The 10,473-nt window shown below is 52.0% G+C and overlaps 5 protein-coding genes across 5 annotated transcripts in view; 4 read left to right on the top strand and 1 right to left on the bottom strand.

The window, feature by feature from the left end:
- Positions 1–95: 95 nt before the first annotated feature.
- Positions 96–2,224, top strand: TGME49_296015 (hypothetical protein). The gene has a single exon (XM_018782295.1). The coding sequence runs from the start codon at positions 637–639 to the stop codon at positions 925–927; it is 291 nt and encodes a 96-aa protein (XP_018638548.1). The 5' UTR covers positions 96–636; the 3' UTR covers positions 928–2,224.
- A 1,034-nt stretch (positions 2,225–3,258) lies between these two features.
- TGME49_296020 (hypothetical protein) lies at positions 3,259–4,301 on the top strand (the record flags this gene model as incomplete). The annotated part of the gene is made up of 1 exon (XM_002371490.1): positions 3,259–4,301. One exon carries the CDS (start codon positions 3,259–3,261, stop codon positions 3,730–3,732), a length of 474 nt encoding a protein of 157 aa, XP_002371531.1. The 3' UTR covers positions 3,733–4,301.
- A 1,092-nt stretch (positions 4,302–5,393) lies between these two features.
- TGME49_295140 (1-phosphatidylinositol 4-kinase) lies at positions 5,394–6,118 on the bottom strand (the record flags this gene model as incomplete). The annotated part of the gene is made up of 2 exons (XM_018782267.1): positions 5,394–5,635; positions 5,986–6,118. The coding sequence occupies 2 exons, from the start codon at positions 6,116–6,118 to the stop codon at positions 5,394–5,396; spliced, it is 375 nt and encodes a 124-aa protein (XP_018638549.1).
- Positions 6,119–6,317: 199 nt separating this feature from the next.
- TGME49_295130 (hypothetical protein) lies at positions 6,318–7,807 on the top strand. Its single transcript, XM_018782266.1, has one exon. The coding sequence runs from the start codon at positions 6,343–6,345 to the stop codon at positions 6,619–6,621; it is 279 nt and encodes a 92-aa protein (XP_018638550.1). The 5' UTR covers positions 6,318–6,342; the 3' UTR covers positions 6,622–7,807.
- Positions 7,808–10,094: 2,287 nt separating this feature from the next.
- The window catches only part of ROP4 (rhoptry protein ROP4), a gene marked incomplete at both ends in the record, with an annotated part of 1,308 nt that continues 929 nt past the window's right edge, over positions 10,095–10,473 (top strand). Inside the window, one exon of the mRNA XM_018782265.1 lies at positions 10,095–10,473. This exon is cut by the window's right edge and continues 1 nt beyond it. Within this exon, the coding sequence (XP_018638551.1) occupies positions 10,095–10,473 (379 nt within the window).

Raw genomic sequence — 10,473 nt, 5'->3', positions numbered from 1 at the left:
GAAAATAAGCCGAAGCGCCAGGTCACACCCCAGCAGAGCTCCGGGCGTCACTGCACGCCGCGAGGTATGGAACGGTTTAAAGCCACAAACAATCAGCCAGCCAGGAGACAAGACCTGTTACTCGAACCCACTCATTTGCTTAGGTCTCCCTTTTCACCATATATGAGTCAAAACACTCTTCCGCCGTGGTGCTTTTTTTTAACTCTCCGAGCTCGTCGAGGTAAAACGTTCAGTTCTAGTTGTCCGGCCGTTTTGTCTTGTCGGGGTAGCTTGCTGCGGCATCCCTTGTCTTAGCGCTCTGCCGCGCATAACGAGCTGCTGCCATTCTGCATCATCATTCGATGCAGAACTCGAAGGCCGTATTGAGTATCAGGCCAGTGGGAGGTCTCGTGGCGAAACGAGCAGAGGCATGTGTTGAGCGGGCAAAATGCGTGACGGGGGCACAGATGCAGGACGAGTGTGAGAGGGTCATGGCGGGAGAGGCAGGCGGTCGACCAAGTCAAGAGTGACCGACAGAGGCCCACACCCAGATCCTCACGCATTTTGGAACTTTAGTCAAGTGAGTCGGCTAGAGACGAAGATTGACCTGGGAGACGGCTCCTGAGGGAGCCACGAATTTGCTTGTTTGATGTATGCATGGTTTCTGAAGCGACAGACAAAGTGACGGGAGAGAAGATTGCCGTGCTAGTTGACCATACTTCAACCAAGGGCTCTCGAAAGGACATGGATAAGCAGTGGCACTATGTGCCATGTGCTGTCTTGTTTGGAAAGGTGAAGAACTCAATTACAGCTTGCAACCTTCAGAGGTTTCTGGTTCCATTCTATTTTGCGAGGATCCCGGAGAGACCAATAACTCAGGAGGCGCGTCAAGGAGCAAGAAAGGCTGGGTCCTTAATGCCCTGCCGCTGCTGCCTTGACTCAGGTTGACAATTTAAAGTTTTCCAGCGAGACACGAGTATTTCCTCAAAAGAACGCCACCGAGTCTATGATGCTCTACTGTGTGCTACTCTTACTCTCCAGGCGATATGGATGGTAGCTCACCTCCAAGGCGAATGATGAGCATGCGAAGATCACGCCCCATGCTACGCTGTTAACAAGGGATGAAAGCATGTACCTCGGTGAATTTGTCTCTCTCGTGGAAGCAAGCACCAAAACAACAGCGACACACGCTGGGATGTTTGTGGCCCCCGAGGTTCGTGCGTCCCGTGGGGGACGTTCCTTTGGTTCTCCCAAAAATAGGATGCCGTACGCAGTTGATGCTTAAGGAATGGGCGCAACTACATTCTGGATTCAACGGCATTCCGTACTGAGGAGATGCGACAGATATGGAAGCGCATGGGAGAGGTGTTGAGCCGATGTGTATGTGCTCGGCTGCAGAGCTCCCGGGTTGTACTCTGAGACGTTTGCGGCTATTTTATGTTTGTCGACAGTCAAGTGGGTAATGACAATGAAGAACGCAATGACTACTGAGCGCGCCTTCATAGTACGTCTCTTAGGTGATCCTTCGCGTGTGAGCACCGGAGTTTTTCAGTTTGAGGGACATTCAATAATGTGCTTCGAAAGCGTGTAACGTCGATGGCCTTCCCGTGTACCAGACCTCACCGTCGATAGTTCCGGATGAGGACACGCAGTACACTTAGAATATCGGAGACAACGCTAGAAACTGTCGTTGTGTCAAAACAAAACTGAGAACCCACAGCTGTGCGTTTTTTCAATGCTGCAGGTATGTCTCGGTGTCTCCATGCAAATGGAAATGTCGCGACAGCAGCTTCGGGGAGGCAGTGGAGGTAGCCCTTCCTCTTCTTCGAGAAGAGAGGTCGGTGGCGTGGCCATGTATGGCTGTACTTCCCATTCACATAAAGGGCGACAAGGGGAATTCATTTGTAGTGGAGGAGCCAGCCACTGTAGCTTGAGTGTAGTGTGCTGCGGCAATCGGTCGATGGTGGGATTGCACGAGTCGATATGAGACTGGGGGAAATAGTAGAGGCCACGACAACGTCGAGGCGCCTTCGCACACGTTTGGGGACACATCGGCACGCGAGTCAGATTATCTATGAGTAGTAGTTTAGAATGAGTCTGCAAAAGGAGAGTAAAGAAGTTTATGTGGCACCCTGAAATCGGTGACGGTGTTGTGAGGTTCCTTGGCGTTCATGACCCTAGAGTGGCGTCTGTAAATACGAAGTACTGTAGCACAGACTCGACCTGCGATAATGAAGAGAACTAGTGACATCATCGCCTTCGCTTTGCTACGATACGGCTTCTGAAGCACAAATTGACGTGCCAACATTTTCTTTCTATCCCCTTCCAAAACACGAATTCGGAGGCCTATTTTGTTCTGCGGCACGAGAATACTGGCGTCTAATATGCGCGACAGCCTGTAGCACCTGACCGTAGCACAAGGGATGTCACGACAGAGGAGATTACGGCGGCGATTTCGAGGGACGCCATGTTGCAAACAAGACCATTGTCTGGCTGGCACTAGAGCGATATTTTTCCCTGGGGACGATATTAACTTTAGTCCGGGTTTTCATGTCGGATTTTTCAGGCAATCTCTTTGTCGACTCTGAACCCTTAATACTTGCACTAGATCACATGAGTAGCAGAGGCGACCACTTGGCTCAGGTCTCTGGAAGGATGGCCATCCTTGCACCTCGACAAGCATGATCAGTATAGTATAGAGGAAGTCCCGGGTTTTCTGTTGGAGTCAGGAGCGCACTAGTATTCACTATGTGTTACCTGTCTCCACAGACTCTCGTGTCTTACTGCGGCAGCTAAGCAGAAGCACAGCTCGGTTGATTCCTTTACAGTGTCGAGTATTCTTGCGATCTTCTGCAGTTGATCCGCCGCCTTCTCTGCGAGTTACCTCTGCACAAGCAGGACACGGTCACCTTTCTGCTTAAGCACGTTTATGTAGGAGAGAATTATCTTGGATAGAGCGACCCCGACGCCACATACTGCAGCCGGAGGGACAGCGCTACCTACCGAGACAGACATCCGAGCAACGCACTTAGTGTTGTTCGTTCTTGCTGCGTTGAAATTCTGAGGCACGATGCAGTACTGTAGGCCTCACTGAATGATTGTGATTTCACCGTCAGTTTTGTTTCTTTATCGCTACTTCAGGAGGTTGCTCCGAGAATCCTCAATGCGATTGTCACCTCTGAATAAATGTTTTGTTTATGACGAGTCGCAGCTGCATTCATTGTTCTCGCACTTTGTCACGGGGACGGAGAAGCTGACGTTCTGCGGCCTCACTCTTCGATGGACTTGGAGGCACTCTCGAGTGTCAGTCCGCCTAGAGGCATCGTGGAGGACCATTCCCAGATTTCTGTTGAGCGAGTCAACTGCGTCGCTGAACTCGTGATAGATGCGAAGCGTGGGGGTCGTGAGCGTGAAGCAGTCGAGCAAGTGCCACCCCCAGCGGAGAGACAGGCCGGAGGTTGCGATGGAGGGCAAGTTCAGATGGTCCAACAGAAGCACCCAGGAGGCCTTAAGTTCCTCTACATATCAGACTTGCTATGCACTTACGGCGAGTGGCAAGATTTTTCTGACACGACATCCCAGCGGACGGTGCCCGATTGCTCGGGTGCTTTCGAACAGAACGGCCACGACCGTCACGAAGAACCCATGGACCTTCGAATGAGTCCTTTGTATTACAGCGACGGGGATCCTGGAAAGGCCATGAGCTGGCAAGTATTGACTCGGAAACCGGGTACTGAAAACGATGTCAATTAGAGGCTGAGGGAATGATATCCCACGCGTTACGGCGGAGGGTGATGTTGTAACAATGGTTTCGTATTTTGCCAAACCTGGCAGAGGTGAGGGGACCACAAATCAATGCGGTACCTGGAGGAATGAGTTTTGAAGCGACCTGCACAGCGAGGGGAGAGAACATTGCTGTGGTGTTTGGCGCTGCTCTGAAAAGGAACTGCATGAGGGAGATGGACAAGCTTCAGCGCCAAATGCTATGTGCTGGGCTATGTGGAAGAGTGAAAAACTCATGCGAAGCGAACAAGGTCATATGGGTTCTGGCCCCATTCATCTTGGTTAAGATCCGGGAGAAGCCAGCGTTTCAGGAGACCCGGCCGCACTTGGACCGCGGCTGGGTCTTAAACCACCTGCTTCTGCTTGCTCTAATGCAGGTGAGCTCGAAAATTTTGTTGACGCGGTACGAGGTTTTCGCTCACAAGACTGCCTGTAGCCAATGAGGCTCGGATGCAAACCACTGTTAAGGCCACAAAATCGGCAGTTGGCCTCCACGGCTAAGGAGTTTTCCAGGAATTCCTGCCTGAAGCTTTTCTGTTGAAAGGGGATGTCAGCATGAACTCGGATAAATGTGACTCTCTGTTGAAAGATGGCACAAAAACAGGGGATAGGGGATTTGCGCTCTTTGCGGCACCAGAGCTTCAAGCGTTCAGGGGAGGAGACATATTTGGCACTTTCAAGATCAGGCTCACTTAAGCAGTTCATGTTTGGGGACTGGCCGCGACTGTACAGTGGATGCTGTACGATAGATACCGATGCACCGCAGCAGACTCGTTCTACAGGATCGAGTACCTTTTTGGAGCGTGTCCGGGGGTGCCTTAGGCGTTGCCCCAGGGCCTTCCTGAGCGCCTTGCAAGGGGTAGAGACTTCTCATTCCCAGTGGTGGAAGAGATATGTGCTGTTCTGGCCCACCACCAAAATGACAACGTCGACAGCAGGTGACGATGATCTACCATAGTCGGGGACTTCTCAAGGTGACGAAGGCATAAACGGCACTGAAGGTGCGCAATGTCGGGCACCCAAAGAGAGGCCACCACAGCACCTGAATTTATTGGCGTTTCTTTGCTGAAGCAAACGAAGTTCGTGTCTCGTTTCTGTTTGGATCCACTGTTGAAATGTATTTGCTGCATGAGGCGATACTGAAGGTTAGATCAGTTTACAGGCGTATAGAGAGGCTGTGCACGCGGCCGGATGCAGAGCCTGCGGTTTGTATACTCACATGCTGTTTGCGACTGTTTTGCAATTGTGTGTGGTCTGGTGTTGGTGATTATGCTGAAGACCGAAATGTCTGCATAGCACATTCTCATAATGCACTACCTCGGTCCTCTTTCGCCTGCATGCCCGTGGTTTCGAATTTGAGTAACATTTGCGCAGGTAAGTGTTGAAAGCATAGAGCGTCGATGCACTTCATGCATAGCAGACGTACGTGGATTTCCCCCTTTCAAGGAAGCACGATGTACATGGGAAGTCAACAGCACAGTGATAATTATGCTCTGCTGCAAACACGTAAACGACGAGAGTTTCGTCTATTTTTTAGCGACCGTTCTAGAAGGGATACACGCTGAATTGCGCGACAAGTCTACAAGTACACGCGCAAATATATTCACGTACGTTATGTTACAAGGACCGTCTCAGCCTACATGGAACACGCGCCTGACCTTAAAGAGAGCCTGAGACAACGTGCCAACACCTGCCTCGCACATGCAGCGAATGCCGACGACTTGCATACCTGAGTTCGACCCAGTAACGAGGATTTCGTAGGGCCGGAGCCACAGAGGAAGACGCGCCTCGTCGAAGATTGCCTTGAACTGTCGTACGAGTTGAGACGCCAGCAGCTCCTGTCGCAAGTCGTCTCCGCCCTTCACCAAGACGCCTGAAAGACAACCAGTTGAACATGAGAGGGAGAAAATGGAGAGAAGGAAACACCCGCAAGCGCAGCTATCCGGGCACTACGCTTCTTGTGTCCACGTGCACACATTCACTTCAACAGGTTGAAAGAAGGGCAGCGAGATTGATACACCTAGTCCTAGGTAGCGCCTGCAGACGACACGACCTTCCGCCGCGACTTCAAAGATGAACAGGGAAAGCACACTGGGATAGAGACGGAACGAAGCGAGTGCAGATGGCGCTGCATGCGTCCAATTCAAATGACTCGCACAGAGACAGCAGGCGGGACGGCAGTGTGGTCGGGTGACCAGAATGACTGCGTTCTTCTACACCTACATCGGATGTAAGCTGAAGCAAAGCCGAAGCACCATGTCACACCACCATGGGGTCGTAAGGCGCCAATGCACACCTGCGACGTTTCAAACTGGGAAATGCCATTAACTACCAGCGTGCCAGGAAACACAGACATGCTATTCGAAACTCGCTCCCCTGCTTCGAGATTCATTTTTTGTCAATCTCTGGTTCAGCGTCCTGTTGCAGCACGTATCTTATTCTCTCAGACCGTCAACATGGAACGGTCGGCTCGCACCTTCCAGCCGCGTTGTCTTGTCCGGCTAGCGATGGCATCGGTTGTCTTGGCGCTGGGGTCCGTGCCACGCACAGCGACGGGCTGGCATTGTGCACACTCCTTCCATGCAAAACTCGGAAGCAGTCTTGAGCGCCAGCCAGGTGAGGGGTCCCCGGGAGAAACGTGCACATGGTCCTGCTGAACAAGTCAAGTTCGTCACAGAGGGGCACGAGGAAGACAAACGTGGAGGGTCGTGGCTGGAGCATGAAGCCCTGGAGCAAGTGCCACCCCAAGAGGATGGTCACAGAGGGACCGGGACCCCATCGACCAGAAGTTTTAGAGGCTTCCTCAGCCGTCTTCGCTTTCGGTGTCGGGAGGGGGGAGTGGAGGATTCGACTGTGTAGCAGCAGCACTTAGGAAGCGTCGAGTTTTTCGACGCTTCTGGCTGACTCAGGACTTGCGGCAAGCGGCAACACTTTTCCGACAAAGTTCAACGGCCGCTACCCAACGGCTCAGACGAGCTGAGACAGAACGGCCACGACCCGTTTGTTCAGAAGGGGGTCCGCGTACGTCCAGAGAAATCTGTTGTATTTCCGTGACAGGGGGCCTGGTGACGGACGCCATAGTCCGGCAAGTATTCACACGGACATCCGGACTCCGAGAGAAGAATTACTAGGACTGCGCTGCGATCGACGATGAGATATCAGAGAAGTTGTGGGCTGAGGGTAAGCCTGTGACAGTGATTTCGGATTTCGGCCAACCTAGGAGGAGGCTCGTGAGGGAGTCACGTAGCATCAGAGGTGAAGAAGTAATGGCTTTTGAAGCGACGGACGAATCGGCGGGAGAGTTGCTGTGTCAATTGACACCACTTTTTACAGACTCCATAGAAAGTAGCCGGATTCGGTACAGAACGACGCGGTTTGTGCTGAGATGTTAGATTAGGTAAAGAACTCAATTATATCTAGCCGCTTTCTGCGGTTGCCAGTCCGATTCGCTTTTGTGAATATCCCGGAGAAGCCAGTAACTCAGGAGGCTCAATCACGTATCACGAAAGGCTAGGTCCTAAATGTCCTTCTGCTGCATCCTCTAATACAGGTGAACCTTGAACATTCTGTCAACGTGGAACGGAGTTTGGCCTCACGAGACCGTGCAACAGTGCGTGATGCTCGATTGCATGCTACGCTCCAGGCGATAAGGTTGGTTGCTATAATGCAACACCAAGGTGGTTGTGCATGGTAATGTCTTGCTCACGACATTTCTGCTGAAAAGGAATGGGGGTTTGTACTTGGGTGAATTCGGCTATTTGGTAAGGGTGGGGGCCCAAGCGGTACCGCGTGATACTGACAACGGTTCACCGACCGAGGTTCGTGCAACCTGAAGCAGATTTCTCCGTTGTCATTCCACTCAGGATGCCTAGGCGCTGCTCTGTTCATGTATGGTGCAACATGTACCAGGAATCAGGAGAAGGGTTTATCTACATCATTGACTTTTTCCCGCATATGAAAGCGTACGCCGGAACAGGCTGAAATCATGCTTTCCCAGTTCCGGAACCGTTCCGCCATTGATTTTTGACCGCACTACAACCGGTGGAAACTCCTGAGTATCTACAGATGGCAGAAGAGCTCGCTAATGGTTTGACTTAGTACCAAGACGATGGAGCATCGACAGAACGAGACGATGATTGGCCATCTTCCGTAACTCCTGAAAGAGAAGAAGGTGCGGCTTGAGCGGAGAGCACAGCCGAGTAGAACCATCGGTGAAAGTCCAACTCAGCCCCTGAAATTGCGGCAAATTCAGCCGACAAACAAATACATTCTGGTCCGATATTCCTTGTAGACTTCCGTCGAAGGAATTTTGTGCATGAGGCAGTGCTGCGGGCGTAGAAAACAGCTCGGAGACGTGTCGAGAAAAGAGGAGCTTCTTTGCAAGAACACATAGAGTCCGTCTGGTTAGACACCATGCCCACTGTCAGGCACTGGCGACGCGGTCGGTAGAAAATCAAACCGGAGACCCACACAAACACACACACACACACAGCATCAGCTAGGTACTCATTCGTGCGTGCGTCGTTAGTTTTCAGCTCCAATAGCGTTTGCCCATATACATATGCAGAGCAGGAAACATCAGTGCCTCTTTGGCTGCCCAGATATATGGCGGCACCGAACTGAGGACCCCGGTTGTTTATATTTAGGCAGCTTTGCCTCTGTTGAATAATGAAAGTGTGACTCGGTGTTTCCATGCAAGTGAAGAACTCGCGAGAGTAGCTTTCGTTGAAGGCTGCCGTTTCTCGCCGTCGAGGATTGGGAAGATCGCCGGGTTATACCGGTTCTTTCCATTCACATGAGTTGGACGTCAGATGGAGCTCTTTCGTACTTGTGACGACGCAGTGTAAAGTGAATGCAGTGTGATGTGGCGGTCAGTCGGTGATGGGGACCCACGTTGAGGAGAAATCACAAGGGTTGGCACAGGACACAACGACGCCGGCAAAGTTGGGCGTCATCATCCTCAACAAGGGGGAATTATGCACAGCAGAGAGTCTTACAGAGTAGTAGTTTAGAAGTAAATGGTGCGGAGGAATGTGGAAAAGGAGATCAGAGGAGTGCATCTGAGGCCGTGAATCCGTTGACTCTGTTTTCGACGTTCCTTGGCGTTCACGCCTGCAGTCTGTACCAATGTTGGTTCAGTATAAGTATAGAGCGAATACGGTAGTAAGGTAGAAGGGAGTAGCTCACTCAATTCATACCTGCAAATACGAAACAGTGTAACACAGACTCGTACTGCCGTAAAGAAGGGAACCAGTGAAGTCGTCGCGTCTGCTTTGCTGCACCACGGCTTCCGAGGCACGGGGGTGCGCGAGCCTGGCCTCTCTCTTCCCTTTCAAAACACAAATTCAGAGGCCTGTTTCGTTCGACGGCACAACAATATTGGCATTAAATGTGTGCGACTGCCTCTGGCTCCTATTTGTGCCGCAAGGGATGTCGCGACGGAGGAGAATACGACGGCGCAGCGCTTTCCAGGAACACCATTGGCATAGAAGACCCATGTCTAGCTGTCACAAGGGCGCTATTTTCGCCTCGACAAGACATTGGCGTTAGTGCCGGTATTGGTGACGGGTTGTCTACGTACTTTCTTTGTTGACTATGAACCATTAATACTTACACTAGATCAAAGTGATGGAGAGGCGACCAGTTGAAGTAGGTCGGGGGTCTCTGGAACGATGCCCATACTCGGAACGCGGTAACCGTTATCAGCGTAGCATCAGGGATGTGCCTGGTTTTCTGTTCGAGCCTGGATCGGCGCTCCTGTTCACTACACACTGGACGTCAACGCAGGGTACGACTGAGTTGCTCTGGATGTTGTTGTCGTTTTTCCTCTCCATCGTGGTGTCTGTCTCCACAGAGTGTCGTGTCTTCTAGCGGGAGGTAGCTGAGCAGAATTGAGTAGTCCTCAACAGCCCTGTTGGCTCCTCTCTAGGTTCAAATATTTTGCCATCTTTGGCATTGAATCCACCGCATTCGCCAAGAGGTACCTCTGAAGAGACTGGAAAAAGTTTTAAGTCCTGCTGCCCCAGAGTGTCCGGCATGGAAAAAATGCGTCTAGCTAACCGCGGGCCCCAATGTCGCACGGCCTTGGTCAAGGGACGGCGCGACCTGCAGAGACGGGAATCCGAGCCAAGCGCTGAGTGTCCTTGCTTCTGGCTGAGCCGCCATCCTGCGGCACCGTCCATGACTGCGCACAGCATCCCGGGAGTATGGTGATTGTGTCAGTCTTATTTCTTTTGAAGGCACTTCAGATGTGTACTTCAGAATGTTGTTACGATAATTGCGGATGCAGCTGCCACCTCTGAACGGTTGATTTGGTTGTGAGTCCTCCCAACATGGGGCACCCTACCTCTTTCGGACAGCCGTCGTGTCTTGTCTGGCTAGCTGCGGCATTCCTTGTTCTGGGGCTTTGCCTCGTCCAGCAAGGCGCTGGCAGACAGCGGCCTCACCAGTGGAAGAGCTCGGAAGCCGCTTTGAGTGTCAGTCCGGCAGGAGACATCGTGGACAAGTATTCTCGTGATTCCACTGAGGGAGAAAACACTGTCTCAGAGGGGGAAGCTGAGGGCAGTCGGGGGGGTTCATGGCTGGAGCAGGAGGGGGTTGAATTAAGGTCGCCTTCACAGGACAGCCAGACAGGAACCTCGACCGCGTCCCCCACAGGCTTCAGAAGGTTACTCAAGCGTTTGCGTTTTTGGCGTCGGGGGAGTACACGCG

This window comes from Toxoplasma gondii, chromosome Ia (genome assembly GCF_000006565.2).
Source record: "Toxoplasma gondii ME49 chromosome Ia, whole genome shotgun sequence".
Taxonomy (NCBI): Eukaryota; Apicomplexa; class Conoidasida; order Eucoccidiorida; family Sarcocystidae; genus Toxoplasma; species Toxoplasma gondii.
This window is presented reverse-complemented; position numbering and strand designations above follow the sequence as displayed.